The sequence below is a fragment of the Patagioenas fasciata genome, chromosome 5 (assembly GCF_037038585.1).
Source record: "Patagioenas fasciata isolate bPatFas1 chromosome 5, bPatFas1.hap1, whole genome shotgun sequence".
NCBI classification, from domain to species: Eukaryota; Metazoa; Chordata; class Aves; order Columbiformes; family Columbidae; genus Patagioenas; species Patagioenas fasciata.
Genome location: NC_092524.1, coordinates 49097920 through 49122765, shown reverse-complemented (window position 1 = coordinate 49122765; position 24846 = coordinate 49097920). Strand labels below are relative to the sequence as shown.

Genomic DNA, 24846 nt, shown 5'->3' with positions numbered 1-24846 from the left:
TTTTATACTGCATCTTTCTGTGTAGGTTTTTACTACCGTATTTAAGCACCAGTTATATGAAATACAGTGTAATGTTGTAGTTTTAATGTGCAGTTCAGTCCTTGTCCCCTCCCTGGGAAGGAAAATGTCATAGATTTGAGCTGTATAAAGGGTGTTATTTTTCTACTGATAACACTTCTTATGATGAAAGTCCATGTGAAAGATCTAATCATTCCAGTGACTGTTGTGGATGCGTTTTACATGTTTATGCTGGGAGATGCAGACAGAAACAGTTCATCTGCCCACATCATCATTGCAAATAAAAACATGAAGAAATACCATTTTAATTGATCAAATAATATCATTTAATGAGATACTAAGTTGGAAGGACAAAAGTCTTCCCTCATGCATGTACATGCCATGAATGCAGCTGGATTATCCAGACGCATCAAGCTATTATAGTAAGCCTGTCAGGTGTAATAGCTTTGTTGAGTCTTGGCTTGCCCTAGTATTTCTGAACTGTGCTACTTTCCCCTTGCATAAGAATGTCCAATAAGACGTCACACAGTAGTATGTATCAGGCTTGTAGTTTCTTTTCATCGGAAATGCAAAAAATTCCGCCTAAAAAAACCAGCAATGAGACAATATCAAGGCTGCAAACAAACTTGTAAAATGTACTTGTGCAAATTATTATTTTATCCTTCCTGATTGTCTGTGCATCTCTGAAAACACCTTCAGATTTCAAAAATATATTTAAACTATACTTGATATTTTAATAAAAGTCCCTTTGTAAATCAGAGTGCAGTGTTGGAACTCCTGTCTCATAGGAGTAGGGAGCTAATGCTCAGGTTCGGTGTCCTGGCACTTCACTTAGTGCTCTGTGAATGTAAAGTGTTGCCAGGACATTAGCTCTGTTCAGGAGCATCTCTTACTCATGGTTTGCTTACTTGACAACCAGTCAGGCATGTAACCACTTGCCATCCATTTCTGATGAACAATGAGTTAAACTGCTTCCAAATGCCTTGTCCTTTCTGTGCCCAGAAGCCGTTTTGACACAGGCAGAGGGTAATTGCTTGCAAATAGCACAACATCCTGCAAATTCAATCCATGTTTTGTGACAATATTTGTTTCTATTTTTTCTGAGGCCTTTCTACTTTTAATCTCTTCTACTTTAAGAAGGAAGATTTGTAAGTTATTGTTCAGATAGAAGAGGATTATTATCAGTAAAATATAACTTTATTTCTCAATGCAAGTTGGGAGGTGACACCTGAATGCAAATTTGTGATGCTGAGTCCTAGAGCCTGAAATCAATCACTGCTTTCATTATTACTGACATTGGAAGATGTGTAATGTTAAGCCCTGAGATTGCAGGGTCATGGTCATCACTAAGGCTGTCAAATGCTCTGAAGGCACATGATTTAGTTTTGCCATGAAGTTCCTCTGTGATGTCAGGCAAATCACTTAAACCAAATTTTTCACAAACTGTTAATTACTTTGTGTTCCTCATTTTCTGGATATCTGACTTCGTGACTTTTCAGGCCTGATTTTTAGAAATCCAAAGTCATACTAATAGGCAAATTCTGTGGGAGTTCCAGCTAAATATATCTCTAGGTATACTCAAAAGTCAGATGTTAGCTCATTGTGTGAATACTTTAAAATAAGAAGTGGTTTTGACCTTTGTATCTCTGTTTCAGTTCTGAGGATGATAGCATTCTCTCTCTCTCCCTCTCTCCTCCTCCCCTTCAGGGATCTTAAAAAGAAAATACACACAGAGTAATACTTATGTGGTATGAATGTGTCAGGATGAGCTATGAGAGAGAAGCCCTTACTCTTCGTCTACAGTCTACTCATTTCTGCCTCCTGCGCTTGCCAGTAAAATTGTTGTGGTAACCATATAATGAACTTGGCAGCTTAAGCAAAAAGATAATTGTGGAAGAAATGTGACAGGAACCAAGCAGGTTCTTTTCAGAGCTCTGGGTGAATAAACCTTCCAGGCCTACCTTAATCGAACTCAGTGAATTTGTGAGTTGCAGCTCCTTCTCCTCTCAGCAGTCTGCTTGAGCTGGAAGCTCCATCTCCTGCCCATTACTCACCCTGTCTGCTTGACCCAGCAGTTTCTTGAATCTTCTTTTTCCTTATCCAACTAATGTGATTCCCAAGGAAAATGCTGTATTACCAGGGCATGACACCTGATCTGATCACTCCCTTAAGGGACCTGAGAACAAACAGTACCAATCACAAGAAGCTTTTGGATTTTTTGGCTCTTTTTCTTCAATCAGATCAGTCCTACAGTATGACTCAATAGATAGGTACACCAGTTCTTCCTCCAGCAGGGTACAGAGGGCAGGAGCAGAAGCTGGAAGGTTAGAAACAAGAACAGGGATACTTTGACTCAGTAGTAGATAGAAATGGAGCTGAAGAACCAGGGTCTATTCTGGAATAATCCTTCAACTCATGAGAAGTGCCAGGGGAATAACAAGTACAGGCAAAGCGGAGGTTTTGAGTACCGAGAGATTTTGTTTGATTTTTTGTTTGTTTGTTTAGTACTATTTAATAAAGTGAATTTAATTATTACATAGCTGTTAACAAGTAATTTTTCTGAATACTTTAGTAATCAATTATGTAGTCTGATGTTTTACTAGAATGAATATGATTTCTCTTTAAGATGTTTTAGTTTATTCTTGAGTGTAGCTTGGTTCTTATGTACAAAGGATGTATGAGAGCCAGTATTGTATTCTCAGATATAGCTACAATGGGAAGTGTATCTAATTCTCATAAAGAGGTCAGGGTGTATTTTGTAGGTACACGCCATGTTTGTGATTTCAGTGGGTTTCTGTAAACTACATCATGTTCTTTGGGAGCATAAGATGCAAGTCACATTTCTCTGCCTTAGTAGTACTAGTCTGACTCAGAAGACTGGGAAATCTAATTTGAAATCAACCACGTCCTGAAGCGATTCCAGTTAACATATGCATTCTATATCCTTTGATCAATAAGACAGCTTGTTGCTTTCAGTAGAGAATGCAGCAGTGAGGTTACCACTTGCTTAGAATACTTGAATCATGATTCAGCTTTTTATTACAATGTTATAAATCTAGGTTAACTCCAGTAATGTTGTAAGTATTCTGTAAAATTGTTAATATGAATTTCCTTTTCAGTATGAACACTTATGTATTTTGCTGTAACTCATATTTTATGTTCATGACAGTAACGTTTTTGAATACCAGTAAAACAAATTTCTGTCCACACACGCTCAGCAATATAAAAGCTATTAGATTCTTCTACTGTAGTAGCAGGCTCAAATTTGTGTCAGTTTTTCTGATTTATCACCCATTTTAAAAGAAGAATTGGAAGGGTGACAATGCCCAATGCATTTCACAAAGAGATTGTGTAACTGTCTGACGCTATCCATCTCAGGGTTCTGTTTCTCAATATGCCTTCCATCAATGAGCAAACTTTACTGTTAGCTCTTGTAACCATTTCATGTTTGTTGTACTTTGTAAGTATGAATGTTAGGAAACCTTGAATCTGAGTGTTAATACTTCCTTCTCCCCTTAGTTTGCTTCTGTAGTGTCTGGCAAAAACTACCATTACATCAAAGGCCTTCTGGTCCCCCCAGCTGTTCTTTGATCATATAAAAATGACTGGGAGAGGAGCAACAGTCCGAGATCCTCTGTCCTGCCTCGCCCTTCCCCTTCCCCTTCCCCTTCCCCTTCCCCTTCCCCTTCCCCTTCCCTCACATCCCTTCCCTCACATCCCTTCCCTCCCCTTCCCTCACATCCCTTCCCTCCCCTTCCCTCACATCCCTTCCCTCCCCTTCCCTCACATCCCTTTGCTAGGTGTGGAGAACTTTCCCAAAGTTCCCCAAGCCTTTCCTCTGCTCACTCCCGGCAAGTAACTTCTGTCATCCGGTTTAGCGCCTCTGCTCAGGCAGGGTCACCCAGAACCAGTTCCCCAGGACCGTGTCCATGTGGTGTTTGAATATTTACAAGGATGGAGACTGCACAGCCTTCCTGGGCAACTTGTGCCAGCCACCCTTATAGTGAAAAAGTGTTTCTTATGTTCGGACAGAACCTCCTGTGTTTCAATTGGTGCCTGTTGCCTCTTGTCCTGGCACTGGGCACCACTAAAAGGAGCCTGACTCCCTCTTCTTTACCCCCTCCCTTCAGGTATTTGTACCCATTGATGAGATCTTCCTGAGCTTTTTCTTCTCCAAGCTAAACAGTCCCAGCTCTCTCAGCTTTTCTTATGGGAGAGATGCTCCAGTCTTGTAAGGAACGTTGGTTACCCTCTGCTGAATTGTCTACAGTATCTCTCTTTCATACTGGGGAACCCAGAACTGTACCTGACTAGAGGGGAATGATCACTGCCCTTTACCTGCTGGCAACACTTCTCTTCATGCAACCCTTACATTCTCTAACTAGAAAGCTCCTTTCAATATTGTGAAGATGTCTTCCACATATTGAATGTTTTTGCCAGATTTTAATAAACCAAAATCTCTTTTCCATTAGAGAAAGTAAAAATCTCAGGATAAATCTGTTTTTTTTTAATCTGAAGTTCTTAGTTTAACTTCCATTTTTTTTGGAACATATTAAGTATGTATGTAAATATAATTTTAAAGAGAGATCCTATGTGCTTCATCCATAGGATTCACTTTAGAAATGTTGGCCTTTCATCTGTAAAATGTGTGTCTATGGGTTCTTTCACAGAATATACTGTGCTTATAACTTGATAAGTAAGACATTTTTGTTTGGTTTATATATCAGAAAACAAGATAAATTTTTGACCATGGACTATTAACTAAAATGTTTCTAGTATGCTGCTAGATCCTTCACTTTAGATTAAAATGTTTTACATTTGATCAAGGTATAACCTTGCGAACACAGACATATTGATGCTGCCATAGATTTTTTTCCTCTTGTTGTGCATCTTTTGATTAAAATGGGGAAATCAATATGCCAAATTCCTAATTATTTTTTCTACTCTGACACTGATTTGCCATGTATCCTTGGTTAAATCACTTCTCTTTGTATTTCAACTTTTCTCAGCTGTAAAACTGAATGAAATTTCTTCTTTCCCATGAAGGCTGTGTTACTTACAGTTTTGTGATGTTTTCTGGAAGGCTTGGTGAAATACTGTTAGCATACAAAACATTATCATAAATTACATGTAAAGATTTTTAGCGTGCAAAGCTCCAGAAAGTTGAAGATAGCATTCATGAGTGAGTGCCCACTAACATTGCTTTACTTTACACACTCTGCCTCTTGTGTTATGTTTCTTTTAATTTCCAGTATCTGGATGTCTGATGAAAATCTTAAATGATAAAGAAGAGATTCTCAAAAATTAGTCCTGTGGATCCCCAGTAGTACTTGGAGCACTGGTTGATGATTCACAGTGCAGTTCTCTTGCCAAAGAACTGCACTGCCTCCTCCACATTTCCAGCTGTTGATATGCATCAAACAACCAAAAATTCATGAAATACTTTCCTAATATTTTTCCATATAAAAATTTCCTGTAGTTACCACAGAGATGTTATATGCTCATGGATGAGAAAAGAAATGGTCCATGTCTTTGCAAACAGGAAAGGACGTATCCATGAAGCCTTCTTAATTAAAATGTGGTCCACCCACTCCATGCAAAAACATCTGGAGTCTAAATTAAAAGTTCAGCTAGTTTGACATTTGCAATGCTTTGTTAACAAAGGTCTTTTGTTTTTCATTAGTATAAGTATACTTTTTGTTGAAAAAAAAGTCTTACTAGTTAAATGTTGATGAAACAATGTAGTATAGAAAAAAAAAAACAACTGAACTTGCATGTTGTGTAACTTGATACATTTATGTGTTGCCTATCTTTGTAAAGATAAATTGATTTCTTGATGTACTGAAATCATCAAACAGTGGTATAATTGAAGTAATGGTATACATGGAATATGAAGATACAAAATACATTTTTTGTTTTCTCTTAAAGTTCCCTCTAAACATATGATGTACTGTGTCGCAGGATGTCACAGGTATCATGAAGTTTGCCTGGCATATGAGAGTCAGAGAACCTCAGGCCTCTTAAGTATAGCCACACCCTGATTAAAAGAAGTGTATGATGGATCAGTCTAGTGCTGGAGAGAGAAGCTGACAATGCATAGTTTTACAGATGTTAACAGAGAAAGCAAAGGATACCTTTGTATGTGCTGGGTGCCTCATATTCTTGCTGTTTCAGTATTTGACATGCTAAGGCCATTTAAAAATAAGTCATTGTAGGTCACCTTTAACATTATATCTTTCATCTGAATTGTGAGTAACTGCCTGTTCACATCCATTGCAGCCAGTTAAAATTACAGTTGCATTTAATTTTTTTATGAGTATTCTTTGGGGATTACCTAACTGGTACTTAAGTCAGCTCTGATTTTCAAAAATATCTGTGCAATACAGACAGCCATTTGTTTTTACCTACCTCAGAACAGAAAGGACCACTGTACCTGAAAGTCAATGAAGTTTGGCTTCTGGTTTATTTTTGTGTTTTCAATATATCAACTATAAAGGCAAACTTTAGGAGGACTGTGTACAAACCTGCTTTGATTTATTTGCATTTAGCTTTGCAGCTTTCAGACTGAAAATAAAATGTGTATCTGATTTTGATTTAGATCTGTCCCTTGAGACAGCATGAAACGGTCTATCACCAAGAATACATCAATATAAGAGGATTAACTGTTCACATGCAGTTTAAACATCAAAGTGTTTGTATGAAGTCATGGAAAATGAGTAATTTGTTGTGTCATTCTCTGTGAAAACATAGAACGCCCCTTTTCAAAGTAAATAATCTTTATTTTAAAAACAGCAAGATTAATAGCACTCTATTGAAGAGACTGTTTTTAAGTAAAATGCCATTAATACTGCTTCAATTAGTACAATTGGTGTTTCTTCCTCTTATCAGTACCATCAGTACACTGTATCAGGACCTTCTGTTCCCTTTTAAACAATGAGCAGACAGATGTGATTGCTCTCTTTAGGATTATTTGTATGCATTATGGCATACAGCTTTCTGATTTCTGGGAAAAAAGTTAACAGTACTTAATTGCCCTCTGTGTCAGGTGCTTCTAACATCCTTCACTGCATTTTATCTGTGCGGCTAAATCAATCTCTTTTAATAGAATAGAGTGTAGTCATTAATGATACAAATATGGCATTTGATCCATGTTTAGGAGGTTGCTGTGCATTTCATTAAATTACCAGACCAGTTCTGTGGGCCAACTAGAAGCTCTTCCATCACCCTCCCCTCCCATTCTTCAACACGTTTTGTTGCCTCCTTCTTTATTGAATTACCCATAACAAACTTGGCTTTGTTCTTTTCCTGTTTTTATTTGCACATCACTACCATTCTTTTCATTCTTTTTATGAAAAAAGCACACATTTCTGTCCCTGAAAATGTTAGCGTGTGAGTTATCCTATTCAAATCACTTCACCAACTGCTCAGAAGACTGTGAGAATTTTAGACTATAAAAGTAACTGTTCCGGTTAAGACCAAAGGTCAGTCTAGCCCAGCTATAGACATTGCCAACAATGGCCAAAATAAAATACTTAGGGAAGAGCGTATGAACAGAACTGACATATATTTTGTTTCCCACTCGTTCATTCTGATTCCAACCATTCAAAGCTCAGAGACTTCCAGACCCAGATGTAGTTTCTATGAATTTGGAACCCTTCCATGGTCTTTCTCATTCATGAACTTGCCCAGTTTTCTGCTTAAACCCGTATAAACTTTTCTATCTTTATGTGAGTTCCGATTTTATGCAAATTGGTCATTTCTCCCCTTAGGCATCTGTCTTTCTGGCTGAAAAATCATAGTTTTTTGAGTCATTGTGTTTAATCTTTTCTCGCGTGGAAAGAGTGCTCCATGGCTTTGGTCATTCTTGTTGCTCTTCTCTGACCTTTCACAATTTTGAAATAGAGGTCTGCAGCTGCACTCAGTAGTCAAGAGGCAAACACACTGTAAATTCATACTTGGGAATAATTATCAGAGGATCATAGAATGTCCTGAGTTGGAAGGGATCCACAAGGATCATTGAGTGCAACTCCTGTCCCTGTGTATGACAATCCCACAGTTCACACCATGTGTCTGAGGGTGGTGTCCAGTCTCTTCTTGAACACTGTCAGGCTTGGGGCTGTGACACCTCCCTGGGGAGCCTGTTCCAGTGCTTCACCACCCTCTGGGTGAAGAATCTTTTCCTAATGTGCAGCCTAACTCTCCCTGGCACATCTTCCTGCTCTTCCCTTGGGTTCTCTTATTGGTCACCAGACAGAAGATTTGGGTGCCTGCCCCTCCTCCCCTTGTGAGGAAGCTCTAGACCGTGATGAGATCTCTCAGTCTCTTCTCCAGGCTGAACAAACCCAGTGACTTTAGCTGCTCCTCTTATGGCTTCCTCTCCAAATCCTTCAACTTCGTAGCCCTCTCCTGGGCACTCTCCAGTAGCTTAATATCTTTGTTATCCTGTGGCTCCCAGACCTGCACACAGTGCTCCAGGTGAGGCCGCACCAGTGCAGAGCAGAGCCGGACAATCACCTCCCTGCCCGGCTGGCAATGCTGTGCTGGATGCACCCAGGACACGGTTGCCCTCTTGGCTGCCAGGACACACTGTTGGCTCATGTTCAACTTGCCATCAACCAGAACCCCCAGATCCTTCTCCTCAGATCTGCTTTCCAGTATCATGTCCCCCAGCCTGTATGTACAGCCAGGGTTGCTGTGTTCCAGGTGCAAAATCTGGCACTTGCCCTTGTTGGACTTTATGCAGTTGGTGATTGCTGAGTTCTCCATGTTCTCTGGAGTTTTTTTTTCCTCTTTCATTTTATTTTTCTGTTCTGTGTTTTTTTTTTTTTTTTTTTTTCCCCCTCTTCTTTTCTGATTATATTCAGTACTGATTTTGCTTTTCTGATGGATAGTGAGCACTGAGTTAGCAAGTTCTTGGAAATACATATCATTACCCCATGGTCTACTTCCTGGCAGTAGCTGTTAGCCTGGAGCCCATAGTTTTGTGTATGAAGTTAGGTTTAAATTTTAGGAATCTAAAAAAAAAGCTTTCAGAAATCTAAGTAGCCTATATCATCCTTTATCAACATGGTTATTGATAAAACCAAAAAACCAAGGACTGAGTATACACATAACTCAAAGGCTCGTCTTCTGCTTTCAAGATTACATTTCATAATATAAATAATGGGGACTAGCTGAAGCGTTTGTTTGTTTCCACAAAAACTATGTGAATTAGAGGGGATATATTTAGGAGACACTTTGGGACAACAGATCATGAGCATCTTCCTTAATGCCATTTACAGACAATATTGAAATGAGGTCTTGGCATTGCAGTTCAGAGAAAGAATTGAAAAATGAGATGGGTTCAGGCATGGGCTTACACTTAGGGCCTGAGTTCCTTTTATGCAAAGAACAGATCACAGGTTTTGTTTGTTAAAATAGTGGGGGGGGAAGCAAAACTTTTTGTAATTGGGAAAAAAAATGCTGTAAATTGAATATACTTTATAGCATGCTGAGAAGCCACTACATGAAATGTGTCCTGTGACTCAGGTAACTTTATTTCAACTCTGTGACATCTCAAAGGTATCTTTTTCTGCAGTTCATAACTAAAATATTTTAGCAAAATGTGTCAGGTAATATATACCATAAGCTTAAAATATTTATGATTTCATTTTCTGCTCGACCAAGAAGAGTGATTGGGGGATATTCCAATTTTGGGGTTATTTCCTGTGAGGAATGATTTTATTTCTCAAAGCGTAGGGAAGTTGTTAGTGTTCGAAGTAAAAAACGTTGTGGACATGTGTCCATCAGATCTGTGTGACACTATGATCACTGCTGAACATTAGGATTCGGTATTTTGTTTCACATATAGTTAACTTTGGATTGCTTAGGGTCGGCTATCTCTCATATATTTCCCAGACTTAGAAACACACATGCGGACCAGTAACAGGGGCTACTCTGGCAAGAAGCAGCAAACGTTACATCTCATCATAAATTAATGGAGTGGAAATTAATGCTTTGTTGAATATAAGGCCACTATAAATGAAGCATGAAATATGAATGAAGACAGCTTTACTGTAGTAAAAGTGAAATACTTGATTCTTGTAAGAGGGAAATATTAGAGATTGATAGATATCTCTAGGCAATTTTACTTTTAAGTAGAGATGTATAGTAGCATTTGAAAAAAAAAGTATTTTATTGCTATAAAAACACTTCTACACTATAATCTATGAAAAACATTTTAAATGCACTATGTAGACCACCTGCCTGATTGCATTCTGAAAATATGAAGAATCCATTTTACATATTAATTTTAATATATGAATGCAGATTCTGTAATTATTTTCTGATAAAGAACCAGATATATTACAGGAGAAGTATTTTTTCTTTCTCCTTGTAAAATCTTCTTTGGTGAATTTTGCAAGTAATAAAAAAGACCTGATTGCAAATTATGCTACACATTATAATAGAAGATGTCTTATGAAGATAGAATAAATTTTAGATTTGGTCCAAACATTACTATCTGAGTGTGAAATCTACTTACCTTCCTTTCTCATGCAGGAGGTAAGAAAGAAGAAATTACTGTTTCCTTGTTAGAAGAAATAACCTTTATTAATTCTGCCTTTGAGTTCTGCAGAACTAATTTGCCATACTTTATTCAGTGGAAGCCAGTACAACTATTCACCTTTCTTCTTTCCAGGCTTTTTCCAGCATTTGCTATGGTCAGCTGTCGACATTGCAATTAAGGACTTTTTTGTACCTGGGTGTCCTCAGTGCTGCTCGTTTCATGAAGTAGTTTACCCGTATTTCAGGCATAACTTTGTATATTTAGTCTTGTATAATTCCTGTACATTTTTGGAAATCTAACAAAATTAATGTGCTAGTATAAAAGCAAAGTACTCATTTTGGGTTCATACTTAAATTAACCTTACCTTATTTTCCCTGTCTCATTTATATATTCTTATTCTCACTAAATGACTGAAGAATCTTTGTTTTACTCTGTTTCACTTTCAAGAGTTCTTCCTCTACTTCTTGAAATCTAAAATATCATTCTGTGCTGATCAACCCTTTTATCCCATTTTGTAGGCTTCTTACTCTTTCTATGGTTCTTGAAGCTGCAATTCATCCAACCTCTTGTAAAATTCTTTCCTCTTACCTATGATAATAGGGTTGTTATTATTCTAGCACTTTTGACTGGAATGTATTCTTGTTCTTTTCTGTGCTGTATGAAGAGTAGAAACTATCCTGAAAAAAGGGCCAGATTTGGGAATTCCCAAATATTTTCTCCTACCTCATCTTGCATCCTCCTGCAGAATGCAATGGTGGGGTAAAAGAGACTGTTTTTAGTGAAGCATACAGTCTAAGGGTAAAAATTTATTCCTAGAAGGTGGGAGATATTGCTTGAACCTCATTAGTCTCAGAAGTAAAAAGAACCCAAATATCTGAGAAACTGATTTAACCAGGTGGTGGTTTTATAAAAATAGGCCCTAGTATCATCAGCATATTAACTACCAGTACATCTTTTTCCTAATTACAGAAAATTGAAGAAATACTCTTAAATACATAGTATTTTTGCATATATATCATTACAGAAAAAAAACCAGTCTCGTGCCCACTACTTTATTTAGTTTATTTGGACTGAATATTGGTCACAAGTTCAGTCCTGTGAGATGCAAATGAAACTCGACTCTCATTTGTTATGGAAAACATATTTCTTACAGTATTAAAAACTGTACGTTTGGAGCTGTTGGGAAAAAAGCAGACAATAGGACATTGTTGTTTCTAAATTGATGTTGTGTCTGCACTGAGGTTACTGTGTTCAGTCCTGGTTCTCCACTCTTCAGTCCCCCATCTCTACCTTACACACAGAACTAGGGAGGCTGCACAAGACATAACAACAATCAAAGGCACGAAAATTCTTCCATATGAGGAAGAACCAGGTACGTTCTTCAGCCTGAAAAAGAACTGAATGGGAAAGATTGGAAGAGGTCTGTAAAATGAGAAGATGCAGAGAGAAGATGAATAGAGGGTGATTGTAGACTCTCTCCTATGGTGTAAGAATGAGAGAGCGTGTACTTAACCTAGCAAGTGGTTGGTTCAAAGCAAAACATGATGGCTTCACATGTATTATGTTATTGTAATTTGCAATATTGCTTATAAATTACAGGCACAATGGCTTGTTTAGTTCATTGTGCAGGTAACTTTTTGTCTATATAATTAATAGCAGCATGTAGGAAAAAAGATTTGTGGTTGCTAGACAGTCATGGTAGCAGTATAAATAGTAATTTTAATAATACTGCTCTTAATGTATGATCATATGTAAATGTATAATAATTCTATGTTCCTTTATATATATACAATATATGTTGCTTATAATGCTATTTAATCTATTAGTGAATTATTAATATACCTATTACAATATATAACATCCATTCTATTTGTAATGTGATTAAGATTATTAACAGAATATTAATAAAACAATATTGTTACCTGAGCTGCCTGCTCCTCACATGCGTGTTCATTTCATTGCTATTCCTCCTTTTTCAGTTTTTTAGTAATTTTTTATGTGATTGATTTTTAACTAAAGAAGTATTATTATGAGCTACATTCTTAAAGAAACACATTCTTCTCTAGAGGATTAACTTACCTGGATATAAACTTTTTTTGTAGCAATGAAACCTGTAGACAGTTCCTTCAGAATTAATCATTGGTTGGGTATTTTTGTTGTGTGTTAATAGTACTGACATTTTGTGGTTTATTTACTCAGCATAGAATGCTATTACAGTCTTGACTCATTGGGTTGCCTTTGAAGGTTGTCAGGGAGCGTTACATGGTATGAAACACAGCTTTTTGGAGTAGACTGCACTTGTACTGAGAGGTTCCCACTGATTTTTCTTATCCTGGTGTGGCTGAAGGTTTTAGTCTCTTCAGGTTTTAAGTCTGGGATTTAAATGGGATGTTTTTCATGTTGGTCAGATTGAGACTTTCCAAGACTGGTAACAGAGCTTTTGTAGTTGAGGGCAAGTTAATTCACTTTGCACAGACTTTATAGCATAATGATATTTGACTTCAGGATTGATGAATTTTATTGGTTGCCATGGCAGTAGTGTGGTTAATGAAGCCTATTATTGGTAGGTTGCATACCACATTAATGGAACCTTATCCAAAGAAGTGTGATTTATAGAATTGTGGAGGCAATACCAACTGTTGTTCAGAAAGTATAGACAGTACTGTTTCTGCTTGCTGTTCAGCAAATAATAGGAGGGCAGCCTTTGTGAAGCTCCAGAGATTCTGGCTTATGGGGCAGCACTACTTGTTATGCATGACCAACTAACTTCACCTGTGCACAAAACCCAAAACGTGATACTCATTTCCTTCAGTTCTTTACATCATGCTATAAACTGGATTTTTGTTTTTCTCCCTGGTGTGCAGGTGAAATCTTGTTGTTGAGTCCAATTCTAACTCTCTCTAGAGTGGTAATTCATCTTTCAGCAATACATACCGTATGTCTAAACCAAAAATACAAAATTTGATTGTTCTGTATTTAGCTAAGTGCTAACTGCGTGTATTTGTACTTGGACAAAACAAAACACAACACAACAGATTTCTGTTTTGTATTTAACTGCAAAGATGTAAACACTGTGAGTATAGACTTGTACTTCTGTTAAATGTACTTTACTCCCTGAAGTGCAATAAAAGAAATTTTTATTCTGAAGGATACATAAACTCCAAATGTGTAAATAAGTATTGTTCTGCTCAATAAACTGGCAACTATCCATGGAGATTCAAGTTAAGGAAACTGTGCTCTGTGCTTTATTTTGTCCTTTTTCCTTAACAGCCTGTTTAGTGTTGACCTGTTTAATTTACAGACACATATATACCTATGAACTTGTTTCCATATATGTAATAGATTTTTAATGTTTGAGATGGCTGGAAGAATTGATTAATTTTTGTGTTTTATCTTCTGTTCTGTAGAGTACTCGAGTAGCTTTAGACCATCTGGAGTCTGTTCCTGAGAAACTGAGCCTGTTAGAAGATTTTAAGGATATTGGAGTGAGAAAGAATATATTTGACTCTTTCAGTAGTTCTAAAATATTTTGGTTAATTAATGTATGGATAAATTGGTTAATAAGATATTTAAAATCATGCATGTAGATATTATGTAGAGAAAAACATACTGAGGTTTTTTTTCATGTTTATACAGATTTTTTTTAGGTTATTGATTTATCCATAATAAGTAGCACTGCTGAGGTGCTCCATAATGTAAGAAAACTGGGCATAATAGATCAAGTCCTATTTACTGCTTCAGAATATTTGTATTGAGTGGCAAATTCTGATATGGCTTGTTAAAAATGAAAATTTTGTAATGAAATAAATTATGCAGTTATTTCAATGTTTAAAGTAATGAGTGAAAATGGGAGACCCTTACAGATTGTTGTTGTTGTTGTTTTGACATAATCCAAATAATTGCCACTTATTTTCCCAGTATCGCTGTAAAATCAAGATGTGTTTGTTTGGACATAATGGGACATATTGACAGTAGTGAGGGAGTACTGTCAAGAGTGATAAGCCTCAAATTAGATCTTCAGTGGCTATGTGGCTGACCCACATGGTAAATTGGTATTAAATCACAGATCAACAAATGCATAATGTTGTGCATTTTATTTGCTATGCAGAATTACTCATACTGAGATAGTCATAAAAAATGCTTGTTTGGAACATTGTTTATTTTAAGTGTTCTTGCATGAGGTCATGTGTTAAAAATTGTGCACTATTTTATTGCTATCATCCGCAGAGGTAGGAACACAAATGCTGATTGAAGTGTTTGGGGGTTTTTAAGGAAAATATTGCTGAAATGTATAGTCTTAATTTCACATTCCAGGTGTCCCCAGAAGAGCTTTTTACTGTAAGAGATGTTGACATTTGCCTTCTGTTTCCAATGGTTTCACACTGCTAAAGAAAAAATTCAGTTCTCAGCTAGGCAAAGCAGAAACTTGAATATGGGGATTCTTCAGTCTCCTTCACACTTGTACTCTCTTGCTTAACATTACTACAAAATGACATTGTAATTTTCTGGTTTGCTGTAGTTATCACTTAGCCAGCATTCCTGAGATTAGAACCCATGTCGTTTGGTTTAATTTGAGCTCTGTCCTTCTCCCTGATGAAGTTAGGTTTTTTAAAGACTGTTTTCTTAAGATAAGTCTCTGCCAACAACTGTGTATTGTTTAATTTATAGTTTTTCCGTTTATTATTCAAGAGAGCTAATCTGTATATGTTACCTGTGAGAATGATGCTAGTTTGGAGTTTCATTAATTCTTCTATTTGGAAATAATACGCTTCTTTTTTTTATACTATAGCGTATTTTACTCTGAAGAGGTAGGCATGAATGAAGTATTTCAAGGCAATCCATTGCTTTCCACTGCTAGTCCTTCCCTCAATGTTTTCATAAGAAGAGAGAAGGAAAGAAAAAGTAAATCTTTGGTAACACCTCAAATGTTGTGTGGTAGTTGTACAAGAAGTCATTCACCAAAGAAGGATGAGGCTGTTCACATTTTAACCTATTTTCATCTTAGTGTTACTTTTCTGTACAGAATGTTATGCTTTCATGTGGCCCCTGCACTTCAACCTCTGAAAGTTCGTAATCAATTCACTCTTACTGTATTGAAAATCCTTCCTGATACATGTGTTTATAGTATCCAGCCAACATTTATTAACAACTTTTCACATTTCAAAATGATTTAGATCTTTCAATGCATTTCTAGGAGTCCCATTGCCGAAGGGAGATGATTGAGGAAAGGTATGCAAAGTATAAAGAAATAGTGAGTTCTCTAAAACAACAACTGGAAGATTCAAAACAGAGAGCCCCAAAATTCAAGGTATGGGTGTATATTTCACTTCTGTTTCTCTATTGCTTTCAATCAGCAATGTAAGCTTATTTGATGTATATTAACTCCCAGTACAAAGACAGACTAGAATCACACAGGAATATTTCTGTTTTGTGTAGCTGCCATGACAGATATCAAATTTGATGACAGAAATGTTGTCTTCATTGTAAAATGCCATGGATATTTTCAAAAAAATCTTTAAAATGTTGCAGAAAAATGTCTTACTGTATCTTGCTACTCTCAAGCGTTTACCTGCTTTGACAAATTGCCGTCTGCAGCAATTTTTTGACTGGTTTGTTAAATTTTCCTTTGTCCTTTCATGGAACAGATAAATATAGAACCTGTTTCCTCCATTAAAGGATAATTAATTTGTAGATCACGTATAGTGATTTTTCAGTAGTTGATCTTCACATCTTTACAAAAGATACACTTCATACATAAACGAGATCCAGGCACACAGAGGGGAAGTAATTTGCTAAAGGTCTCTCAGGGCTAAGCATGATTTCCTGGCTCCCTGCAATACAAAACCAAGGCTCTTGTTTAGAAGCATTTGCCTGTAATGATTTCACTTTTCCAGCTGTTAACACACTTTCTTTCTCTTCATATTGGCTTGTTCATTGTCATGTCACTTCTCACTGCATGACAGAATGGTAGCAGCTTCCTTTAGCAGAACCACAGTTTCTTACGGATGCTGTTGAAATAAGTGATCAGCACTGAAGAGCCATGCTAGTGTTTCTGGTGCTTAGCACAATCAAATCAAAATTCACTTGCAGTGAATCTTACCAGTGTGTCTAAGCAGTCAAGCTCAAAATCTAGGATCACTCACTATATATCAAAATACTTTAAGCTGTTTGTGTTCCCCACCTCCTCCGTAGCAATCTTCCTTCTGTAAAATGAGGACATACTTACCAGTAAGTCTTTTAAAAAATGGAAAAGGTAGAATAAGTACAGATTATTTTATCTTAGTAAGTTGCTATTATTAAACTACTTGAAAAAAACATGTTGCTCTTCTTTAAGAAAGAATTGAAAGGAAGAAACAGGTCAGATTCACTTTCGGTCTGTTGATAATGATAATCTTCAATTTCTTTGATTTCTGTTGCCTTCACACAAGAGTTACTAATTCAGTAGCCATCGAAATTTGGAAAACATTGAAAAGCTAAGTGGAATGCAATCAGCTGACAGTAGAGTATAATATTGTACTCAGCTGACTGAGCTTACTGAGCTTGCATGATTTGAACTGTCCATTCAGAATCCAGTATAAAGCTGATTCTAGCTCTTTTTTTCCTCTTTCTTTAGACAACAGGGAACATTTAATGGCTTCCATTTAGTCAGGCCTAATTGGGTTTTTGCATGACATACTGTGCTGTCTGCTGTCACGGCTGTTACGAATAGAACAGAATGTTCAAAACCAAGTAACAGGCAGTTGCTAATCTGATTTTAGCCATCAGGCTAGCTTAGTCTAAAAAAACCCTTTTTAATGCTCGCCTTTCTTACCCTCCCTTGGAACTAACTCAAATGATCTGTTTTGTTTTTCTTTTATTTTACTGTTTCTCAATCAAAAGTCTCTAAAATTGATCGGTTGAAAGAGCGAAGAGCGTAGGCTTGAGGATATCAAAGTTCATTCTTTCTAATAGTTTTGTCTCATGCTCTGAACACAATGTAATATTTCTGCTATACAAAGTAGACAGGTATTTGGTAGATGATAAGAAAATGCATGTTTAAAAAAAATGGGAGTTCTTGTATAATTTTTACATTGACAATTTGAGATAAAACTACTGGTGTAATTAATCTTTCTCCTCTGTTATGATCTGCTTTCTAGCCTTTCTTGTACTATACTTCTTTAAGCAATATCTAATCCTGTGTCCTAGTCTCTTCATTTTAAGAAGCAAAAATGAAACCAAAGTCAAATGTTCCCCTAAAAGCAGTTGTTTTTCTTCCTTCCTTTCTTATTATTTCATTTGTCCCTACTCAATCTTTTCATTACTCTGTAGTCTTGTCAGATGACTGTAAAATATGTGTTGCTTAGAAGCCCAGGAAAATCAAAATTGCTATTTGTATGTGCTAAAATGTAAGATTTCCAGAAATAAAAAAGGCCAGTGGCTGGCAGAATACCATCAAGTACAACAACAGTGATTTTTCTGTTAAGAAAGGGCTAAGTAATAGTAGATAAAGAAGAAACTGGGGAAAAAGAAGGTAAATATAATGTATAAAAAATAAAATAAATAATAGAGAATACAAACTGAAGCAAAAACAAAGGAGAAAGTTAGAAAACAAAAGGCAAATGTGGTAGGTAAATGCAAATATTTTAAGACACTTTCCCTGCCATGAACAACTGACCATCTAGCCAAGCACAGCATGCATGAGGAAAAGTATTTTATGTAAGTTAAAATTTCTGTGAAGAGAATGCCATTGTGTAGTGTAGATGCTGGTAGAAGCACCTTACTTGTTTGAAAGATCTCTTCTAAGATAAAATTTCTGGAAGCAGAATGAAAAAACAAAACCTTTTTTTATTCTTTAAAAGTTGCTATTGTGCTATGTACCCTTAAGGTATTAAGCCTCTCATCAACACGTAAGGGGATTAATATGTATAATTCCCATTAGTCTTGATAGGAGTAAATCCTTCTTCAGTGACCGGACAAAAGCTCATTCTGTCTCTAAATTAATATTGAATTTTATTTTGTTTTCTTTTAGTTTTAAAATTTTAGTATCAGCATGAATTATAAATCACAAGATGTTTTAACAAAATTTCCTGAGGCTCTTTATGATAAGAGTTCAGTAGCAAAACTGAGTATTTTCATGAACTGATGCATTTGTACATTATCTCTTCTCATTTCAAGAAACTGAGTAATTTGGATAACAAGCCAAGCTTCTTATCTTATTTTGGAATGTATTGCCACTGGGGACTACTTGCAGCAGTGTTAATACAGATTTACAGAGGTTTTTGTTTAAATGACCTTTTTGAAAATGATTTTTTTAAAGCTTATAGACCAAATGACTTTACTCAGCAAAAAAGCTATACTGTATGCGTCTCACCGTAAATTGTACTTCAGGCTTTATTTAATCATTTAACAGAAAAAATGGAAAAGCAACTAAAAGTACTTTGATATGAGAAATAAAAAAAGTTTGAGTTTTCTCAGTGGCAGGGAAAATTGATTTAATTTTTATTACTACTTACTTGTGGAACTTCAGTGAATTAATGTGGACCATTCATTGACGAGGAATTAATCATCCACTCATGTCTGTCCTGCCACTATGCTTCTCCCTGAACCATGGATATTGATATAAACAGGAAAACAGAGCATTTTTGCAACTTTTTGTAGTGACAAAAACTTGCAACGCTCCCAGTGCTTTTCTCAATGCAAAGCAGTTTTTTTCCAAAGATTTTGTAGTGATGAAGTGGGCATGAAATTCATAAGCAAATTAATTTGAACCTAACTGCAATACTGACAATTCTGGGAATTCAAATCAGTATTTTCCAGCATGTGTAAAATCACAGCACATACCTGTATGTTTGCTAGTGTATGTTTTTTGTTAAAGTTTACAGCTTATTGATATTAACAGAGAAAATTTATTTCTATGTGGCTGCCATAGGATGTGAAAATGGATGCTGAAATTTCTGATATAGAAGTGGCTGCTCCCTCTTCCAGTTGGCCAACTCAAAACAGCTTTTTGTCCAGCTCACTGCTCTCAGATTCAGGTTGTAAGTATTGTTTCACAGAAAAAAAAATCCACAAGTAATGTATTCTCCTCTTACAAAGCTGTCTTACTTGAGAGAGTGAGATATTCTACTTTTCAACAAAAAATACTAGAGCCATCTTAAGAGTCCTCCTGTGTTTTATAATAGCTTTAGATGCCCCTTTTTTTCTTTCTTCCTGAACTGGGAAATACAATATATTCTCTTTGTCATCCAAACATATGCCAAAAAAAAAAAAGAAGGTTGCACTTGGATTCTGAATCTCTGCACGAAGAATCATACCTGTGTAAGCTGTATATCTTTTCAAGGGCCAAAGAGACACCCTCAGCTTTCATTTGTACCAGTTGGTCTCATGCTTTTGTGCCAGTGAAAGTTGAATTCACTAATTTTGCTTCTGCTTCAATAGTTGTTTTTAACTATTCTTTCTGTCTTCTAGTGCATATACAGCTTGTGGTCATGAAAAGTGATGGGATCTCTGATACAGCTAGTAACTGCTCAGTAGGAGAGGACATATTAGATCTTTATCTGGTACAAGCACACCTTTGCAGGAGTGTCAGAATACTTTTCTTCAGAATGGTATCACCTTCCATTTCTTTTCAATACAGACAGTTTGTGTGCTGGGAACCTGTTCACCAAGTTGCATTCTATGAAATGGAAAGTCCAATTTCAGGCTTCATTGTACTTTCAGACCTTTGCATCTTAGAATGAGTACTGCAGTGCATTACTGCTCATCTGCAGTAAGTCCTGACTTGATCTGATGAGATTAAAGATGATTGGTTTCTTTTCCTTTCAGGATCTGCAATTTATGATTAGTATCTTTTTGCAGAGCATACTGAAAAACCAATAGTGGGAACAAAGCGTAAGAGTAAATGCCTCCATCTCATCTGTACTTTGGGAACAGTTTGCCCTGACTCAGTTGTTTTCGCCATGTTCCCTGGCCTCATTTCCATCAAAGCCTTGCAAGTCAAAGTACAGCCCGGCCTGGTTGGGGTACAGAAAAGAAATAACCCATACCTTGCAGGCATGTTGGACTAGTTGTATTCCAGCAATTTCTTCCAACCTCAGCAACTTTGTGATCCCACTGCAAAAACTCACTGAAATTTAAATGTGCAGCATAGATGTTCCTAAAATGTTACAATATCTTTATATTGCTTAACCTGAATGGAACTTGCTAGGACTTTAGTTACTTTAGTACTTTTAATCAATTTTAGACAGTTGTCAGAGAAATAGGATCCATTTGATCATGCCATCTGTCTTTACTTTTTCCTATAATAACTTATGAACTTAGGAACTATACAGCAAATTTCAGTTAAAACTGTCAGAATTGAGTTCTCGAAGACAAGTAAGTTATTACAGATTTCATGAAAATCAGCAGTTGCTTTAGAAGAAAGACCCAATTAGTTACCACAACAGAAGAGAAGTTCCACCATGTGCTCAAATACTTCTTCTATTTGATCTGCTGGCTATATAGGCAGTAACTTGTGTATTGGCCAGCTCATATGTAGAACTTAAAAACAGCTACAGCTTTCGCTGTTCCACTTAGGGGAGGAAGATGTTGCGAAATGTATGCAGAAACTGCAGGTATTGCAAGTAGGGTACGCTTAGGTGGGGACATGGTGGGGGAGGTGGCACTATTGGGTAAGTGCAATAGGTAAGAATAGAGATGCAGGACGCAAGTTAATGATGAAGCAGGTTTGCTCAAGGAACACATTATTGACTAAGAGGTAAAGTATATAAATTTGATTCTTTAGTCTTTTATTCTTCCTTAAACCTGTGGGCATAGCAAAGACATTTGGCAAAGAGTATACCCCTGCAAACACTCTTTAAGGGTTATAGGACAAAATAAAACAAGTGAAAGGAATAGAGAAGAATACATGTGTGAACATTACATATATAACACAAGCAAAAACAGGCCAAGAAATTGAGTAGGCTGCGATTTGATCTTGGAGTTTTACATGGTACAGATGCAATTTCAATATCTGGTTTCAGTTTTGGTTTTTGAGGTCCTCACATATTAGAGCATTTTTATGCAGATGATAGACAGCAAATTTCAGTCACCTTCTTGCCATATTTTTTTAATATGTGGCTAAATGAGGCAATTAAGGAATAGTGATGTTAGAAAAGTAGATTTTTTTTTTTTTTTAAAGGCTGATTAGTATATGAAATAAAGGAAATAAGGGAAAGAGCAAAGAACATCGAATTTGATGGAATAAGTACCGGTGACTTAAAAATGCTTAAAGTGATCAACCTTGCAAATGAGTGACATAATGTTGGTTGTTTGCAGTTTTGAAACTGAAGCATGGTTGTATTGCTATTTGGATAAAACATGGATTATCTTTCTCAGGGGCCTTCCTGACACAGGAAACTAGTATTATTGGGAACAGGAAGGTTGCTTTGGGAAAAACACTGAAGTGTATGTAGTCATGTCGTTATTATTATTGTGCTTAAATATTATTATCTTTCAAGATTTAAAAGTAATCACAATTAACCGCATCATTTTCTATAGCATTAGTGGGACTTAATGTTAGGGTAGGAGCCTGGTAGTAGGATTAAACCTTCGTCATTTCTATTTCAGTAATTTACTCTGAATAGTGGTGGTAAATATGAATCATTCTCTCATACTCCTTATGAAAAGATGCTCATATCAAACTATATCCTCTTAGGTTGCAGTCCTTGGTAGGCATTATTTGCAAAGACATAAACTAAATGAGCCCTTGAAAGGGATCTTTTCTAATATTTCTATTGTGAGGGAGGAAAGAGGAGAACAACAGGTCCAGTAGAGTTGCAGGGGATGACCTCAATGCCAATCTGATGAACCAGTTCTGGATAATTATTCTCTGATTCAATGGATTTTACCAGCACTAGGCTTTCTGGAGTTTAAAAAGTGGTGAATGAAAGACAGTAGTGATTCAATGTTGATAAATATAAAATATTTGGAGTCTTTAGCATTTGATGAAGGCTGCTTTTGAAACCATGTTGAGGCATGACTGAGGGACTATTTCTTTCTTCTTGCTTAAAACCTTTAGGAACGTATTTTCCACATTTTAAATTAAGCTGATCTTCATATTTAATATTTTCCAAATCCTAGAATTGTGCTGAGACTGTTGTTAGTTTTATTCTTTTGCACAGATGGTAAAGAGCTATTTCAAAAAATATTTTTTTAAAAGGCAAAACGTAAGAAAACAGTGAATGCATTTCACCTTCTCCTGTTTGTTTTTAAGCGACAGGAACTGGATACAAAAATATTCAGAGTTTTAGTTTCTTACTTGTATTCTATACAATTCTGTTAAAACAGAGAAGTAAGCATAGAGCATTTTTCCTATCCCTGTGTTTATTTCACTCTGATAGAATGAAGATGGTGTTCTTAATTTCTTACTTTGCTGATTCTTTTCTCCTAAGAGTTAATGCTATTATATGTTCTTTATGCTTAGTAAGTACGAGAGCAAGTCAGGTGCCCGTTGAAGACACCTGATGTAATTTTCAATGTCTTAGAGTATGGTTCTAGCTGTCATTCTGGAAGGCAGAGGTTTCCCATAGGTCCCATCATCTTTCGTAGCCCATTGTGGAAGTCTGTGATACCTTAGGGCACTAAAGTATTTGAATTACTCCACAGACTTTGGCTAGTGCCTGTATGTTTTACCTTTACGCTGAATCTGATCTCCACCTGTCAAATGTGTCTTTTGAAGTTGTTGCTATAGTTCTTGAGGACAGTAACAATTCTGCAGTGGTATTAACATTAAGGAGCTTTTCTTGTAATTGCCAGTGAGTGGCAAATGATAAAATTGGCTACCTCAGTCATGTTAGTCTCATAAACGCCATGAACTTTTAATTTCAGTAATGATATTAATTAATTATAATTTAAGACTTTGACAGCAAAGCATAATTTGAGTTCTTTTGCTCCCAAAGCTCCTGTAACTTTTAATAAATCTACCTAAAAATGTCATCACCTATTTTCTGTGACTAATTTGTCTCCTTGCTGCTTCAGAAACAGAAGAGTGAACTTTTTATTTACCTTTTGGAACAGTTTCCAAGCCTTTGTGATTTCATGTTTCCCCACTCCATCTCTCTTGAATTCAGGAAACCTTACAAATTATTGAGTCAGTAAGTAGGATTAGAAGATTCCTTCCCAATGTGGATCTCTTATGAGTTGTAGAGAGCACCAGGGAGGAGAGCAGACATATTTGATAGAATTTAATTTACCTGTGTGGGAAGATCCTGGGATTTAGGTTTAAAATTGATTAAAGAAAGAGGGGTAAAAAGCAAAAAAAAAAAAAAATAGGGAAACAGCAATCTGCTTCCATATATATTTAGTAAAAAGTTACCAATGCAGCAGGCAGTTAAAAGGAAAAGTAATTAACATGAACATTCAGTTTTATGTCTAGTCTTCATGTTTCTGGTATAATTTCTACAGTTATAACAGCTTTTCCATTACAAACTATTTTAAAGATACTGTGGGAATGAGCTTTTATTTCTATACCCATTTTCTTAGAAAGGAAGAGGTTTAACTGAGAAAATAATTTATACAAGGAAGCATTCATTAGACCTGGTTTGCAGTGTGTATTATTATCAGACCAAAACAGTTGGTCTAAGAAGTCACCACTAGTTGTTATCTAAAGAATAATCTCCAGAAATTGTTTTCATGGCCATTTTATTTTTCTTGGATTTTATATTAGAAAGGTCCCTAGAGTTACACAAGTTTTGCATTAGCTTTGTGAATTGGGTCCTGCCTTTCCCTTTGTACAGTTCATCACTGCAAGGTTTTAATCTGGATGTTTTCCCAGAAGCCACATGGCTTTCAGGCTTTCTGTTGTTGTTGAGAATTTATGTCCTGGGGCTTCATAAGCTGTGACTTGATGGAGAAGACAATAGCCACCGTTTTTCCCAACTTCTGTAGCTGGGACCACAGTCTTCCGTGACCCTTTTGCTCTGGTGCTCCACAACACTCTTGTGTCAACATGATATATAGAAGGAATGATCTAATGCTTAGATAAAACCAGATTGTCCTAAATGCTGATTTTATTGTCCTAACAATTAACTCCTTCAGTGTATGCTGATGTCTGTCTTTATCCCTCTGTGCATACTTTTTCATAAGTTCTTAAGACAATTTATATTGACATTTATAAATAAGTTAATTAGAAGTAAGAAGACATTGGAGCATCCTAATCCTGTGGGACACCATTCTATAACAAAACCTTCCAAGGCTGCTCAAGGATAAGAAGTTGTCAGGATTGGAAATGACATCAACGTTTTGAAAAATGCAAATTTATTTAG

General features: G+C 36.3%; 1 protein-coding gene across 7 annotated transcripts in view; it reads left to right on the top strand.

Annotated features, from left to right (window-relative positions):
- Positions 1–24846, top strand: part of CEP128 (centrosomal protein 128) — a 133110-nt gene that overhangs the window by 93820 nt on the left and 14444 nt on the right. For 4 of the 7 annotated variants that reach the window (XM_071809533.1, XM_071809529.1, XM_065839156.2 and 1 more), the window contains 3 exons: positions 13972–14049; positions 15759–15872; positions 19473–19581. In XM_071809533.1, the coding sequence (XP_071665634.1) occupies positions 13972–14049; positions 15759–15872; positions 19473–19581 (301 nt within the window). Of the gene's footprint in view, positions 1–1725; positions 3632–13971; positions 14050–15758; positions 15873–19472; positions 19582–24846 lie in introns of those variants that run through there. The other 3 variants (XM_071809528.1, XM_071809527.1, XM_071809530.1) reach the window with 2 other exon arrangements.